At 35.2% G+C, this 17,533-nt stretch overlaps 1 protein-coding gene across 3 annotated transcripts in view; it reads left to right on the top strand.

Annotated features, from left to right (window-relative positions):
• Positions 1–17,533, top strand: part of SCAF4 (SR-related CTD associated factor 4) — a 56,081-nt gene that overhangs the window by 21,741 nt on the left and 16,807 nt on the right. For 2 of the 3 annotated variants that reach the window (XM_082459757.1, XM_082459755.1), the window contains exons 3-16: positions 56–100; positions 1,627–1,788; positions 2,953–3,088; positions 3,410–3,549; positions 4,182–4,358; positions 8,723–8,925; positions 9,280–9,388; positions 11,197–11,361; positions 11,891–11,976; positions 12,650–12,840; positions 13,779–13,879; positions 14,331–14,444; positions 15,297–15,453; positions 17,039–17,196. In XM_082459757.1, the coding sequence (XP_082315883.1) occupies positions 56–100; positions 1,627–1,788; positions 2,953–3,088; positions 3,410–3,549; positions 4,182–4,358; positions 8,723–8,925; positions 9,280–9,388; positions 11,197–11,361; positions 11,891–11,976; positions 12,650–12,840; positions 13,779–13,879; positions 14,331–14,444; positions 15,297–15,453; positions 17,039–17,196 (1,944 nt within the window). The remainder of the gene's footprint in view (positions 1–55; positions 101–1,626; positions 1,789–2,952; positions 3,089–3,409; positions 3,550–4,181; positions 4,359–8,722; positions 8,926–9,279; positions 9,389–11,196; positions 11,362–11,890; positions 11,977–12,649; positions 12,841–13,778; positions 13,880–14,330; positions 14,445–15,296; positions 15,454–17,038; positions 17,197–17,533) is intronic. The other variant, XM_082459756.1, reaches the window with a different exon arrangement.

Genomic DNA, 17,533 nt, shown 5'->3' with positions numbered 1-17,533 from the left:
CAGGAAATGTATAAGTATGTAAACTGCATAATGATTTTCTTTTCATTCTTTTCAGCTTTATAAGCATGTAGTTCAAATAGTAGAGAAGTTCATCAAAAAGGTAATTATCCATTTATTTATTACCTCATTTTAGTTGTGATCAGTATTTGTAATTTACTTTGTAAATTGTAATTTGGATAATTGCTTCTAAAGCCACTGTACAGAAAAGTTGTCACTAGAAGTTCTTTTTAATCACTAGAGTTTTTTTTGTTTTTTCCTAACAAAACAAAAATTTATAGCAGTACTATTGATTGAGCACTTACTATGAGGTAGGATTCAACAACAGTTTCTTCTCTACTGAACAGGACTCTTCCTTGAGCCTGATGTGCCTCCTCTCCCCTTTGCCCTGTCTACTCTCTTGACATTTAACTCATCTTGGAGTACTTCAAATGAAATCACTTCGTAAAGTTTTTCCAACTTGCCCCTGCTCCCATCATAATTAAACAGTTTTTCAGTTCTACAGTTATATGGTGTGATTAGCACACGTCTTTCTCAGTAAAAGACTGAGAACAGAGGCTTACTTAGACATCCTTGTCTTCTCCCCCAACCTGGAGCTGTGCCATGTAGTACACACTAATAAATGTGTGTGGAAGTGTCTCTGGTCCATGGCCATTTAATACTGGCTGAGAGATAGGAGGTAGAGCTCCAACAGACCAAAAAGTATAGTCAATAGAGGTTTTTATAGTAGCAAATCAAAGTACCAGTAAATAAAACGGAAAAAAAATTAAAATTACCTATATGCCAGCACCCCAGTTATGATGAATATTTACTCATGTTTTAGTATGTACATGTACATTTATAAAAGGAAAATGGAGACATAGGCTGATGGATAACCTGCTTTTCCCACGGAATTTATTATAAACATCTACAAAGTGTTCTAACATATGATTGTTTTTCACGATTTACTGAGCCAATTCCCTATTACTGGACATTTCACTTCAGTGGCTAGCCTTGTGGAAAAAATTCAGAGGCATCTTAATTGTTTTCCTTAGGATAAATTTCTAGAAATAGACTTGATGGATCAAATAAGGGCTTTACTTTTATTGCTAAATCATCTTTCATAAAGGTTGTACCACCAGAAATGTGTGCAGGTGTCTGTCTATTCATTTTACCTTGTCAATTTGAAAGGCGAAAAATGACCTCTCCTTTTAGTTTTTGTTTCTCTGGTACTGTACTTTAATAGAGTTGAAATTGATATGTTGTTAAAATGATCTCCTTGATAATTTTAAAAGGTAAAAATTATTTTTTTGAGCAGGATGAATTACAGCAGAGATTTATCCATAATAAGTGGATTTGTATGGAGGTGGCTTAGGGATTGGTAAAGTAATGTTGATTTTGGGAAGTTGTGCGTGGGGAGACTGAGGGATCAGAGAAAAGTAAAATATTGGGGGTCTGAAGTATCAAGAGAATGGCAGTTCTGTACAGACCTGTGGGAAATTTGACAAGCTAGCCAGTGAGAACTAAACATTCAAGTAGTTTCTAAGTAGAAGTAATTCTTGGATACATAGTTTCATAAAAGTGAGATTAATGGGTGTCAAATTGTGATTTGCTTTTCCTGTATTGAATTTACATCTTTAATCTTTGTAGTGTAAACCAGAATACAAGGTTCCGGGATTATATGTAATCGACTCAATTGTGAGACAGTCTCGTCATCAGTTTGGAACTGATAAAGATGTTTTTGGGCCAAGATTCTCTAAAAACATAACTGCCACATTCCAATATTTGTATCTTTGTCCATCTGAAGATAAGGTATAGTTTATAATTTTTAAATTAAGTTTGTATTCTTGTTTTGTTTTTGTTTCTACTTAAATCTATTTAAATGTATATTAGATATTTAAAGCCTACTGTATTACTAGAAAGATAATCATAAACTTGAAACAAAACCCAGTTTTTTCTATAGTAGTCATATCTGTTTTCTTAGGGAGTCCTTCAGGAATGTTGTATTGTTGAAATATAAAAGGAACACAATCTTGCTTTAAGAAGACATTGTTGGAAAGATTTCTTGTGGTTGAATGGTAAAGAAATTCTGCAAGTAGAGGAGAGCAATGCTTATCTCAGATTGTTGCTTATTCCAAAAGGAAGGGACCAATAATTGATGGCTTTCCCCAGCATATAGAGCTGCTAGAGCGTAAATGGTATTCATTAGCAATCAGACTACAGTATTTAATTCCTCACATTTATAGCTGGTTTTACAATGTACTATAAAAAGATAGAAAAACATTATAGACAGAAAACTACATTCCAATAGGTGGGAGAAATGCACTGGTAAACTCAGAATAATGAAGACTGGAGACTACAGTAAACGGCATATAAATTTGAGTGTTATGGGTTCTGTATTTATATTCTTGAAGGAATGCTCTTGTGGGGAAAATATACAAGAGAAAAGAAGATCATTCCTTGAGTAGGAAATAAGCGTTACAACCATGAATAACACGTTTTCTCTGGATCTCCTTCATATTTACTAGTCCACAAAACAATTTACCTAACAATTACAGGCCAATAATTGTCTTAAATATTTTAACTGTTATAGTCATCCTGGAAAATTCTTCACTTCTCTAAGATAACTGGTTGTTTTTTTTGTTTCTTTGTAATCATAAGTAAAATATAATGGAAACTTCAGATACATTTTTAAGTATTATAATGCATTTCTTTTGATTCTCTAGGTTATATTTCTTTTCTCTTTCTTTCCCCCCTCTGTTTCTTACTCTAGATTGCACTACTGAAGAAAGGTCAGTTAGTGTAATTTAACCAGGTTGTAATTCTGATGATAGATTTTTTTTCTGTTTATGAAACAGATATAGCATGGAAATATTAGCCTGGGGTGTTTTTTTTTTCCTCCTCTTTTTGTAAGAGGTATAATAAATTATTTATGCAAATATTTATCGTATATTCATGTTTTCTCACACATAACAGAGTAAAATAGTTCGTGTGCTGAACCTTTGGCAAAAAAATGGAGTATTCAAAATTGAAATTATTCAACCGCTTTTGGACATGGCAGCAGGAACCAGTAATGCCGCCCCGGTAACAGAAAATGTTACTAATAATGAAGGTATGGCAGGTGTATCTGTGAGCTTAGAAAATGGTATAATTTTTTGTGCATGAAGTGTTTGGAGTCTATTTATAGTGATGGAAGTTTTCTATAAGAAAGAAACTTGAGTTTACATCTTGGAAGGTATAGTTTTCTTCCCGTAATTCTTATTTCTAATAAAAGTATTCAGTGCTTGTTACAGTATAGGCTGTATTACCATAATCTGTATTTTTTACTGTATGTTAAATGGAGTATTATTTTAGTAAAGAAGCTTAATGGAGATTAAAAGGAATATTTATGAGTTAAAGTTTACTGAGGGCTTAATGATCTTTTCTTTATTAGGTTCACCTCCACCTCCTGTTAAAGTTTCTTCTGAACCCTCACAAGCCACTACAAACTCCATACCAACTGTACCACAGTTGCCCAGCTCTGATGCTTTTGCTGCTGTGGCCCAACTGTTTCAGACAACTCAAGGTCAACAGGTAAACTGCCTATCCAAAGATTAAATTGTTTGCAGTTAGGTACTGTTGTCAGTTCTTATTTTTCATTCCTAGTTAATGAGCACATTGTGGGGAGGAAATATTTCTACTTTTCAACTAGAAAGGCCTTTACTAGGAAGGGAAGGGATACCACATAGGGATAATAGGGGAAATGTGGGAAAGGTGAAAAACAAGGGAACAGCACACTGAGAAATAGCAGTACCCCTTTGGAGAGAACTGCGGAACTGCTGAGCGGTGGTATTGTTGCTCACAGTTCTAGCATTTCCAGTTGATTTTAAAATTATTTGGATTGGTGGAGATGATTTTTTTTACACTTTTTTAGAAAACATATTTACCTTGTTCACAATTCAGTGTATTTTCTCTTTTCTCTGACCATCATTTTCTACTGTTGGGGTATCAGCATACATTTTTAAACTTAAGTGACACATCTTATATCCCTGATACATTCATTCACAATAAACTTAACCGTTATTAAAAGGTTGGTTCCTTTTTCCAGTTTACTCTGTGCCTATGCTATTTTGAGTCACCATTAAGGTTTTTTTTTTTAGTAAATTAACTTTTGATACTGTGATTATACTTTATTATGTGGTTTATCAGTCTTCCCATTCTTTAAGCTTCAGCAGATCCTTCAGACTTTTCAACAGCCTCCAAAACCACAGTCTCCCGCCATTGACAATGCTGTGATGGCTCAGGTTCAGGCTATCACAGCTCAGTTAAAGACAGCTCCTACACAACCACCTGAACAAAAAGCTGCTTTCCCCCAACCTGAACAAAAAACTGCATTTGACAAGGTATGCTTCTCTCACATAACCCACCCCATTGTTTACATCACTCAACTTGGAATGTGGAAGTTACCCCTTCTCTAGCTTCTCTGGCTTGTTCATTTTGTTGTTTTGTGATTTGAGGGATTTTCCCCCTCGACATCAAAACATTGATTATTATTCCTGGTTAAAAATCTAATATATACTCATTGCACAATTTTCAATATAAAGGAAAAGTAAACAGTGTAAAGGAAAGTAAACAGGGGAACATTCACCATTAACCCCCATACGTGAAGGTAACTACTGTAACATTTTGCTGTATATCTTTTCAGAATTGATTTCCTGGATATATGCTTTTCTTTTTTGGTCATTATATATGTGTGTGCATATATAAAAATATGTGTGTGTTTTTAGTATATATATACACATATATATACATACACACTGTTTTTAACTTGCTTGTTTTGATCTTAATCCTCTTGTCTCTTTGTTGTTGTTAAGGTAAATAGATGTAAATCTACACATTTACTGAGTGCTTATTAGGAGTATTCCATTACATGGACACATCACAATTTAACCATTCCCCTATTGATAGACATTTAAGTTGCTTTCTGTTTTCTGCTGTTAAAAACATTAGTTACCGTATGTATAACATGAGGGTTTGGTTTGGTTGAGTGTCTTCCCAACTTCTCTGTTGGGCCTTCGTTATGTTTAAGGAGCTGCCACTAAGGATATAGGTGTGCTGAATATGCACAGCTTAGAGCTTCCTGTTGAAATGTTAGCCCAGACAACTCCACTCTTGTTTGTTTATGTCATGTCTATTTACTGGATTTATGACTATATACAATTTCATCTCATTTTACAAGTTGCAGTGCAAAAACCACAAAAGTTTGAAAATCCTAGAATGAAGTATCTTTTAGTTTAATCATCTCTAAAATTTTTGATTCTTTCTAACATTCTAAGATACAATAACTTTATTGCTGGTAGTCCAAATTAAGAATCCATATGGTAATTACTGCTTGTTATTCTATCTTAGTGATTTATGAATGACTACTTATTAAAAGAAGGTTGGATAAAATTTTTGAGTACAAAAGAAATACATGCTTTTAGGGAAAAAAATGCAAATAATACAGAAAGTTCTAAAGTAAAAAGGGAAATCAGTTCCACTCTGCTTTGAACAGATTTGTGTATGTTCCCATCCATATGTGAACATAAATTGTTATGTATTGTGGTTTTGTTTTTTAGTCTTCTGTGTTGTGTTGTGATTAGGAAAACTCTCTGAACTTGTATTAAAAATTCTCTTTCTTCTAGTAGTTTTATATTTTTGCTTTTCATGTTTGTCTCAATCTATCGAGAACCTATTTTAGAATATGGTTCAAGATAGTTAAATCTTTATGTTTTGGAAATAGCCAATTCTCACAATTTTTGTCATACGTTTAATTCCCATTTGTTTCTGTGTCTGTCACTGGACACTGTTCTGTCCCACTAATATCTTTGTTTATTTCTGCAACATAACAGTTTAAACACTTGCAACTTGTGTTTCACTTCTAGATGTGTTCTCTGCCCTTACTCTTTTTCAGGCATTCTTTGGCTATTCTTGGGCATATGTGTTAGGCTTCTCCAGAGAAGCAGAACCAGTTATACACACAGACACACGAAGGGGAGAAAGGGAGGGATTTTCTTTAAGGAATTGGCTCACACAGTTGTTGAGGCTGGCAAATTTGAAATTTGTAGGTCAGAGTGGCAGGCTGGAAATTCAGGTAAGAGTTAATGCTGCAGTCATGAGTCTGAATTCTGCAAGGCAAGGTTTTCATGTTGCTGTCTTGAGAATGCCTTCTTTGGGAAACCTAAACCTAAGTCCTTGCTCTTAAGGCCTTTGATTGGTTGAGGCACACCCACATTATGGAGTGTATTTCTTTATTTATAGTCTACTAATTTAAATGTTAATCACTTTTTTTTCCCTTGCTGCACCATGCAGCTTATCGGACCTTAGTACCCAACCAGGGATTGAACCCGGGCCCTGAGAACAGAGTCCTAACCACTGGACTGCCAGGGAATTCCCAGTGTTTTCTTTGTTTTGTTTTGTTTGTTTGTTTTTGGCCACGCACATGTGGCTTGCGGGGATCCCCGACCAGGGATTGAACCTGGGCCCATGGCAGTGAAAGTGCAGGGTCCCAACCATTGGACCGCCAGGGAATTCCCTGTTAATCACATTTTTAAAATACCTTCACAACAACATCTATATTAATCTTTGACCAAACAACTGGGTACCATAACCTGGCCAAGTTGACACATATAATTGATCATCACAGGATACTTTACCAGATGAACTTTAGCCTAAATTTTTATGAATTTATAGGTTAATTTAAGAAGTACTGATAATTTCTTATACAGAATCTCAATGTATTAGATTTTTAATATGTCTTATACACTTCTTGTGTCATTTATTCTTAGATGTTTACTCATTTTTCATGTTTAGTGTTTCATAACACTTTTGTTTAGTTAATGATGCCATACAGGAAAACTACTGATTTTTATTTTCTGTTGTAAATTATCATGGTATTAGAAGCTTAGTTTTCTAGTTGTTCTCTTAGATTTTCTAGGCTACTAAATTTGACTTTTCCCATTCAACATCTAGGCCTGTTTCTTCTTCTTTTATTACTGTTCTGGTGGCTAGGACTTCCAAAAAAGAAATGTTGAGTAATAGCAGTGCTACTGACATGCTTATTTTGTTGTTAATTTGAATTGCAACTAATTCCTCTAGTGTTTTATCTTAAGTGGGTTGGCCAATGTTTGTTAGTTACATTAAGTTTAGAAAAAGGAATTCTGTGCTTTTCCTTTGACTATAAAGGTCTATTTTAAGCTAGTCAGACAGCTGACTGGGAACAGTTTTTCTATTTTGGCTGCTTCATAGATCTTCAGTTTCCTAAAAAGCAACAGAAATGTCTTTTTAGATAGCAGAGATCTCAGTTTAATTTTTTAATTGCTTCAAATCTTCTCCCAAAGCAATAGGTATAAATCGTAAAACTTTAAGGAACGTGTCTATATGCGATAAACTGCAAAGATCATAGACTTTGTGGGTTTTTTTGTAGACAGTTTAGACCCAAGTTTTAATTTTGGCTCCTGTCATTGACTCTGTCTTGATGTTGAGTTACAGTATTCACTGTGTACCACTGTAAAAGAGCTATGGTAGTACCTATATTTTTTTATTGCCATGAGGGTTAAGTAAGCTAATGTGCGTAAAGCAGCAAGGTGCCTGGGCCATGTTAGATCGCTCGGTTATAATAAGAACTTTTAGTAACGTGGCCTAGAATTATGAATAAAGAAACAGAAGTGTTGTCCAAGAAGGGGACTTCCTTTCCTAATTTAGAAATCTGTTGTCCAATAAAGTAGAACCAGAATTTCCAGGCAGAACTATCACAGAACAACACAAATTTAGGAATTTGAGGTTGGAAATCCATGAGCAGGAAGGGCACAGCCTGAGAGAAATGACTGCCTTGTTGGATGCCAGAGACTGAGGGCTTTGAGGTAGAAAAGACCATTGTCCACAGCCTAATTGTACATGTATTGGTTATGTTTCTTAATTACCTGAGCCTTAGTCTCCTTGTCTGTAAGAAGAAGAAACTATATCTACCTTGCATGCTTCTTTTGATGATGAAATATTGTGTATAATCTACCAAAACACAGTAGTGGTTGTGTTACTTTCATTTCTTCTTTTCTAGTAAATGTAACCATATTTTAAATGGCTCTTCTTTCTAGACATGTGATCCTGTGAAGTGCACTGATTGGTTTTTTTGATTTTTTTGTTTTTGTTTTTTTTTAATGAAAGTTTCTGGTAATCTAAGGTGAGCTGTGAAGTTTTAAGAAAGAAGCAAGTGCACAGGTAGACTTTGCAGCCCTGTCTGTGCCATTCTCTTTTTTCTTTTTCATATTCTCGATCAAGCAGCATATGGACATTTTTCTATAGGCATTTATAATGATTGGATAAGATGGTCTTTCTTTTTGTACATTTTACAAAGCCGACTGAAAACGTGTACCCATTTTCACGTGTGCAAAGTTCCAAAAGTTTTTAGTCTAGGAAAATAAATGTTTGAGTAAAATCTTTCTATCACTAAATTAGTTATAAAATCATATAGAAAATAGTCAAAAAGAAAACACTGTACTTAGAATTGGGGAAGAAAAACAGAATTTTTTAAAGTGTCTTTTCAAAATGGCATTTGTGTAAAAATTGTCTATGAACTAGGGTCCTAAGAGGCATGTGGGAAGGTGAAATTGTACATGACAGCGTTGTGGGATTATAGATGGTGGTGAATATCTGTTTTTATAAAGTTTTTTGTTCAGTGAATCACAGTCTGAATTTTAAAATGGAATATTGACATACATACCTATTCCAGAAGCTACTTGATAGATTTGATTACGATGATGAGCCGGAAGCTGTGGAAGAAGCAAAGAAAGAAGATGCTGCTGCTGCTGCCGCCGCCGCCGCCACCACCGCCGCCGCCACCACAGCACCTGCTGCTGCTGTTGCGCCCTCTGCACCTGCTGCTGCTGTACCTTCTGTTGCTGCGACCGCTGCTTCTCCTCCACAGGCACCCTTGTGAGTTGCTTTCGTTGGATTCCTCAGCAGATAGAGATTTGATAGTCATTATAAGGCATAATGCAAGTAACACTTAATAACGAAATCATTTTTCATATAGTCGTTTAAAATTCTTTTTTTAAGTTGTGGTATTTGGGGTTTTCTTCTGAATGGAGAGGAGATCCTGTCAGATTTACAATAAAAAATGACTTTTGGGAAAAATGCTGTATTTAAGTTAATATAGGCAAATATATGATTCAGTAAAATGTTGATTATTAATAACTCCTGAACATCATTCTTTAAGTTTCTGTAGTATAAATGTGGCTAAGATTCATGTATTTTCGAATGGGTAAAAAGACTACTCATCTTTTTTAGTGGATTTCCTGGAGATGGCATGCAGCAACCAGCATATACCCAGCACCAAAACATGGATCAGTTTCAACCTCGAATGATGGCAATACAGCAGGATCCAGTGCACCATCAGGTAGAGGCATTTTTCTTATAGCTGAGTTTTAATAACTGAAGATCTATTCATTAGAGCATATGGGTTGCACTTCCCAGACCACTGTTACTTAGCTGTGTGCATGGCTAAATAGTACTATAGCTGTAGTAAAAGCTGTTGAGCACGTAACTGATTTGAGTTGCTTTTTGCTTTAATTAAAACACAGATGCTAAACATTACATGCTAATAATTTAATAGGCATTTTTGTTTAAATAGTTTAGAGAGAGATTGTGGTTCTATTTCAGGGAACTGGCCTGTTTAGTTATACAGCTCTTTCCCTTGTGAGAAACCTTTTTTTTTTTTTTTTTTTCCTTTTTTCTTTTTTAATGTTGTGTGATTCAGTGCTTTAGAGGGCTTTCAGCTCTTCAACATTCAGGAATATAGTTTGAAATCTGCAGTAAAAGGAGCACAGTATACTGGAGAATTGAAGGAAGTTAATAAAGGTTTGTTCGTTGGGTTTATTTTAGTAAATCCTCTAATTCAGAGTTTTCTAAACTTGACCATGCATCTAAATTATGAGGATAAGGAGGAAAAAATACAAATCCTGGGCTTCTGGTGCTACAGTCAATCTAGAGAATATTTATTTATTTATTTTTAGTTGTGTGGCGATTCTGTTGTACAACCAGCCTTTGGGAAATACTACTTTATAGACTTACTTTAGAAAGTGTTCTAAGAAATCTCTTTAGAATATATTCATTTTCTTGTCTGTATCATGTTCAGTCCATTCTATTTACAGGCATACATTGTTTTATTGTTCTTCACAGATCCTGCATTTTTTACAAATTGAAGGTTTGTGGCAACCATGTGTTGTCAGATGATTGTTAGCATTTTTTAGCAATAAAGTGTTTTTTAATTAAAGTATATGTGTTGGTTTTTTTAGACATAATGCTATTGCACACTTAATAAACTACAGTATAGTGTAAACATAACTTTTATATGCTCTGGAAAACCAAAAAATTCATGTGACTCGCTTTATTGCGATATTCGCTTTATTACAGTGGCCTGGAATCGAATCTGAGATGTGCCTGTATTTGGTCATATGAAATTGATATTGTGATTTTAATGACTTGCTGATGAATGAAGTTTGAAAAATATTTTGTAAGCCTGTTTAAAATACAAAGAAAACCTATGAACTTATTTCCTAATGTTTAACAATTACTGAAAGTTAATAATTTAGAAAGATATTTTGTGATACTATAATGACATTACAATTATACTTTTAATTCTATTAGCGTTGGAATGTCACATGTAGAAAATTGTTACACTGTGGCATAATACTCTCATTATTATGATATTTGAAACCCTAAATATCGAACCCTAAGTATTATGTATTACTGGTTCTCAAACCCTAGGCATGTTGGTTGAAACTCCCCATGGAGTAAAATGTTTAAAATAAACCTGAAAGTCAGTGCTTCTAGCCACTTTTCCTCCCCCCAAAGCTTAATTGCCTTTAAAGTTGAAGAGAGTTTGCGATAGAGAGTACCTCTGAGTTTAAGTTCAGTCCGTCACATTGCTTCCTCATATAAATGAAGTTATGTTTTTAAATTATAAAACCAGATCATGTAGTCATAATTTTAAAATGAGTTGTAGGATTTTTAACCTGTATTCTTGGATATATAACAATTCTTTGGATAAAGACTGTACCAATAGGAATTGTCAGTCATTGGTTGCGTGTCAGTTTTTCCTTGATCAAAATTTATTGAAGATATTTTAGTTTTATATAAAGTAACTAAGGTTTTTTTTTTTAATTACTTAAAGTCTGCTCATACAATTTTTTTAAAAAACAAAAGGTTCCACTTCCTCCTAATGGACAGATGCCAGGATTTGGCCTTCTTCCTACACCTCCATTTCCTCCCATGGCTCAGTCCGTGATTCCTCCAACTCCACCCGTGCAGCAGCCTTTCCAAACTTCCTTTCAGGCACAAAGTGAACCACTTACACAAAAGGCACATCAGGTAAAACTTCATTCTCAGATTGTTGATTATCTTTATGGTTCCCTTGATTTATAAGTGGATTGCTGCCTGTTGGCTTGTTATCTTCCATTTTGAATATGAAGAAAGACTATTACTTTGGGCACAAATTTTCCCTCTCTGTGACCTAAGTTTTTCATTTGGAAAGTGGACATAATACTACAAATTTCCATACAGTTTGTGAGGATTGAGATAAAGTATAGAATGTTTAAACAGTGCCCAATTCACTGCTTTAGGTGATGGTTGGTAAACACAGTATGTAACTTTTACAAGATAATTTCCAGAAGTAGATCAGTATTTCTTCTAATCTTGTAAACCATATTAAAAAAACTTTTCCCACTCGTGGCCAGTCATTATTAAACTAGTAATTTGGTCTCAAGTAACCAAAAGAGAACTTTCAGGGCAAGAGATTTGTAATTTAGCATTTTTTAGACTTTTGTCCCGTTTTTTTCTATTTATAATTTCCACTTTCTCTTTTAATGATGGGTTTTATGTTTTGTTTTTCTTTTTAAAGGAAATGGAAGTAGAACAACCTTGTATTCAAGAGGTTAAGCGGCACATGTCTGATAACAGAAAGTCAAGATCTAGATCAGCATCCAGGTAGTTTATAGAAAATGTTAATCCAAATCTGTATGTCTTAGGAGACAGAATTTAAAATCAAGTTGGATTGTTTTCAGATGCCCAGGACTAATAACACTTGGTATGTTTGTATGCATGTGTGGATTGGGGGTAGGAGAAGTATTAATTTTAAAAAACTAAGTCATCTTAACCCACATTTTTTCCCTTTGAGTTGCTTTAATGCCTACTTACAGATATACATGGAATCATAAGATTTATGTATTCAGAGTTCCTTTACCAATTTATCAACCCAAAAAAGTGGAAAGAGAATAAGTAATACTGTAATCAGATTACATGTTTTAATTCCTACAGAAAAGACTTTACTGAGAAGATAGAGACTAGTAGTCAGTATATCTTGGTGATGACATTAGCTTCTTCACTATAAAGATGTCATTTAATACAGTACCAGAGGTATCAAAGATGAGAGGTACTTTTATAAGTTAGCATCCTTATTTATCTCATTTATAATATATATGTGCTTTCTAACTTTGAGCATCTTAAAAATCTTTAAAATGAATTCCCTGCTGTCAAATTCTTACGTACCCAAACATTAAATTACCTAGTTGTATTTTTTCTTTTTCAGATTAACACATGGCTTACGTTTTCTTTTTTATCCCTTGTGTTAATCCATTCTCCCTTGTTCTGAAAATATTAGGTCACCAAAAAGGAGACGATCTCGATCTGGTTCTAGAACTCGAAGGTCTCGTCATCGACGTTCTCGATCTCGGTCCAGAGATAGACGCCGACATTCTCCTAGATCTCGATCCCAAGAAAGAAGGGATCGGGAAAAAGAAAGAGAGCGCCGACAAAAAGGCCTTCCTCAAATCAAACCAGAAACTGCTAGTGGTAAGTGAACATTTATATTCAAATTTCCTGCATTTTTTTTCATGTCATGAGTTTAAAATGTTTTATAACCGTTAGCAAAATACCACTTTATCAGGTCTTACTCGTTTGTGCTTTGGCATATACCCTTGGATTTGCTTTTGTACATTAAGCCAGCTGTTGTAAAGCAGCAGTGAGGAGTGAACCAAACTAAGGATGAGGAAGTGTGTCTTGAATCGAATGTATGAAATAGAGTCATTAACTAGTTCTCCTACACATGGTGGAAAGGTGGGGGTTTTTTTCCCCCTAGAATAACTAGTGCCCTCTTTTATAAAGATTTATGATTTACAGAATGAATTAGCTTACGTTATCTCCTGAATTTCATGATGTGTTTAGAATATGTTTAATAAGATGTGCTAGACATATTCTTGATATAACTCTGAAGCTACTAATGAAATCTTAATTTATAGTATAACTAGGGCATGTATAAAACTTCTGACTCTGCAAGGCTTATTACCGAGGACACAACATGAAACAAAAATCATACACACTCGACAGTTGGAAAGGAACAGCTACATGCTGTGAACAAAAGCACTGAATTGGTTGGTGATTAAGATAGTTGGGATCAAGTCTTAGCTCTTGTGTTCACTTGCCAAGGGCGATCTTGGGCAAAATACTGCTTCTCTGGCTCTAGTTTACATAGATGAAATCTTCAGATGTGTCTTCAAAAAGACCAGTTTTTTTACCAACTCATAGGTGTACCTTTCACTATCCTGGTTCCATTTCTGGAAGTACTACCACAATTTTGTAGAATTTTTTAAATGTATATGGGGTTTTCTACTTAAACTTGTGGTATCATAATGTAACTCATGCATATCTTCTTTAATGATTTTTTTCATGTAAAGTACAGTGCTATTCATTTTCGAATGTGTATATTTTTATGATTATAATTTTATTTTAAGTTTGTAGTACTACACTCTGGGTGGGACAGCTGGACAAAAGGACTACTCAGCAGGATGTTGCCAGTCTCTTAGAAGAGTTTGGTCCAATTGAATCAATTAATGTGAGTATTTATTAAATTACTTAATGACAGTAGATAGATGTGATTAAATGTTATTTTATGAAATTAAGGACTTGAAACCTAAGTTAAAATTTGCCCAGGTTTGTAGAAGATGTGGCTAGCGTTCAGGTGTTCTGAGTTCATGTTTAGCATTTAACTACTATTTCTTGGATCACCAAGTTTAATCTAAAACCTTTTTCTAAAAAGGTTTTCTAAAAAAGTCTTTATATAACAAAGCTTGGGGAACTGTAGATTTGTCGATAATTGGAAGTTGAGACCAAACTGGAACCACCAATTTAACAAATTCATTTAATCTCCAGTTATAGAACTCTGGCTCTGGAGGGTGCAGGGGGTTTGAGTTGGGCTTGTTGGAACTGATTACTTAGTATTATATCTTGTTGCTTTTTTATTTTGTTGCTACTATATTTTATAATATTAAAATCTTTTGGAGCAGATGATTCCTCCCAGAGGTTGTGCCTATATTGTTATGGTTCATAGGCAAGATGCTTACCGTGCCCTGCAGAAACTGAGCCGAGGAAACTATAAAGTGAACCAGAAATCCATAAAGGTACTGTTTTATAGTTTATAATTCATTTCTTTTAAAACTTAATATATAATATTATGTGACTTTTTTTAAAAAACTGTAATTTTGGACACTGGGGCATTACAAATGCATCTTTTTTTTAAGAGGTTATCTCCTAAGAGTTAAAATTTTAAATGTTAGGTGCATGGTAGAATTTTTGTCTTTTTTTTTAAAGGTAGGTAAGTTCATCAAGGTATTTACTTGACGCTTTAAATGTAATGTCATTTTGTAAAATATTTTGTCATACAGAAAATTTTGTATTTTTCACATTTTAATTTTAAAGTTTGCCATCTCATCTTAGAACTATGAAAAATACTCACTGAAGATAGAGGAAAAGATATAGGTACATGGGTATTCTTACTCTGAGGGGCCAGAGTCAGTGTTTCCTTAATGTTGTAATACCATGTTCTACCCTTGGATTGCACCGCAAAAGGATTTTGTCTGATGTTGAGTAATTCCGAGGTACCCAAGACTTTTAAAAGTGCTCCCCACTTTCTTATGCTGAGTTGTACAGGGAACTTCAGCCTGTCCCTGATAAACTTTTTCCTATTCTCTTAAGTTTTATGCTGCCTGGGTTTGGTGGGTGGTGGATGGTTGGAAGAGTAAGGAAGTGATTGCCAGTCAGATTTCCATCCTAGGAGAAACAAAGTGAGATGGTAGGGTAACCAGTTTCCTAGCACCGAATAAAGTTTTGAGTGAGATCCAGGGATAGCCAGGCCAGATTGCTCCCTTGCTGACCAAGTCTGAGCGATTAGAATCGTGGAGAACAGTTAACTCTCAGTTTATGACATTCTTCTCCCTTCCTTTCTTTTTATATTTTAACAAATGGTGAAATAGATTGCCTGGGCCTTAAACAAAGGAATAAAGGCAGATTATAAGCAGTATTGGGATGTAGAACTTGGTGTTACTTATATTCCGTGGGACAAAGTCAAGCCTGAAGAACTGGAGAGTTTTTGTGAAGGAGGAATGTTGGACAGTGATACACTTAATCCAGGTAAAGCAGTATTTAATTTTTTTTAAAGAATTCGTCTGTTTCCTTGGTAGTGCTGTGACAAATGTTTATTCTTTGCCTTAGGATCTGATTTTTGAGATTTTTCAAATACCCACCATGTGGGGGTGCCAGTCTCTCCATTATAATAAACTGAGGAAACAACAGTGAATAAGACAAATGTGGTCCTTGCCCTTACGCAACTTGGCATTTAGTGGGAGAGATGCAGACACAAATAATTACTGATTGTGGGCTTAATTATTAATTATAGTATTAAGTGGATCTTAGGTAGAATTTTTCACTGTAAAAACCTAACAGATCAAATGAGTCTCAAACTGAACATTGTTAGTAAAATCCACTGCTTCATAGTAATTTCTTTGAAAATGTTTAAATGTCCAGAGAAGCCATCAAAAGTGAATGTGTAAGACAAGGAGGTGCAGTTATTTGTAGGCTGAATATTAAAAATGCCAGGTTGATAGTGGAATTGTATTGGGAAAAATGGCCGCTTGTGGGGGCATAACCTGAAGACTGATAGATAGCAGGACGAGAGGAGCACAGGGTGGCATGGCAAAGTACAGTAAATACTTAAAGCATTAAAGAACTTCAATCAGGAGGGATGATTTGAGAAGCCAGAAGGCAGCGAAACAGTGCTGGACTTTCCCCATACACCACCTCCTCCCTCCTTGGTGCGCAGTGCCTTCGCTTAAGGATCGGGCTAGGCTTCTGTTCAGGCAGACAGGTATTGAGGACCTACTATGTGCCAGGCATTCTGGGAGACTTTGGTCCAGGGTAAAAAGAATCCTGCTTCTCCCTCCCAGGGTCTTTAATCCAAACAATACACTTTTGTGGTTAAGAACAGAGACTTTAGAGCCAAATATGCCTGGGTTGAATCCCATCTCTGCCACTACTAGGCATGTGACTTTGGGCAAATTGTCTTTTGTTTTCATCTCTTGAGAAATGGGAATAATAATAGTAGGACCTACTTATAGATGGTACTTATAGATGGTTATGAGAATTAAATAAATATATATATAGCTTAGAACTGTGCCTGGCACGTAAGTAAGCATTCTTTTTGCATGTTTGCTATTGTTAATTTAAATAATTAATGTTTATGAGATTAGCATAGGCATTTCTTTAATAATAAGAATGCTCTCTGGTTTTTTGGGGTTTTTTGTTTTTTTAATTTATTTTTGGCTGCGTTGGGTCTTCGTTGCTGAGCGCGGGCTTTTCTCTAGTTCTGGCGAGCAGGGGCTGCTCTTCGTTGTGGTGCACGGGCTTCTCATTGCAGTGGCTTCTCTTGTTGCAGAGCACGGGCTCTAGGCACTCGGGCTTCAGTAGTTGTGGCTCACGGGCTCTAGAGCACACGCTCAGTAGTTGTGGCGTACGGGCTTAGTTGCTCCGTGGCACGTGGGATCTTCCCAGACCAGGGCTCAAACCCGTGTCCCCTGCATTGGCAGGTGGATTCCTAACCACTGTGCCACCAGAGAAGTCCTGCTTTCTGATTTTAATATCAGCGTTTTAAAAATCATTTCTGTGTTTAAAGTTATAAGCTGAAATGTAAGCTTTTGTTAAATTTCTTTAACTCTCATAGATTGGAAGGGAATTCCCAAAAAGCATGAAAATGAAGTTGCTCAAAATGGAGGGGCAGAAACCTCACACACAGAACCAGTATCACCCATACCTAAGCCTTTACCTGTGCCTGTCCCTCCTATTCCTGTTCCTGCACCTATAACAGTACCACCTCCACAGGTAAGACTATTTGGGGCATTGTTTAAACTTTTAAGTCTCTGAAAGATACCTTTCTAAATCTTACTATAGATGTATGTCTAGATTCATAGTCAAAGACATGAGTGCATAGATGTACATATTAATTTTTTGTGTGTTGGTATGTCAGACCTATTATTTATAAATGCTTTTAAAAACCAGAGTAAATTTCATATTGCCTTGTATCTGTCGAGATTATTCAGTGTCTTACCTCATAACCTTTTTGACTTGAGATGTGATTTTCCTGTTACATGTTAAGAGCTAAGTAAGTAATGTTTTGGTAAAAATTATAAATACTTGACCCATACTTTTATGTATGATC

The sequence above is a fragment of the Balaenoptera physalus genome, assembly GCF_965194825.1.
Source record: "Balaenoptera physalus genome assembly, chromosome: 4".
Lineage (NCBI taxonomy): Eukaryota > Metazoa > Chordata > Mammalia > Artiodactyla > Balaenopteridae > Balaenoptera > Balaenoptera physalus.
Note: the sequence above shows the minus strand (reverse complement) of the source record. Positions and strands in the feature narration are given on the sequence as shown.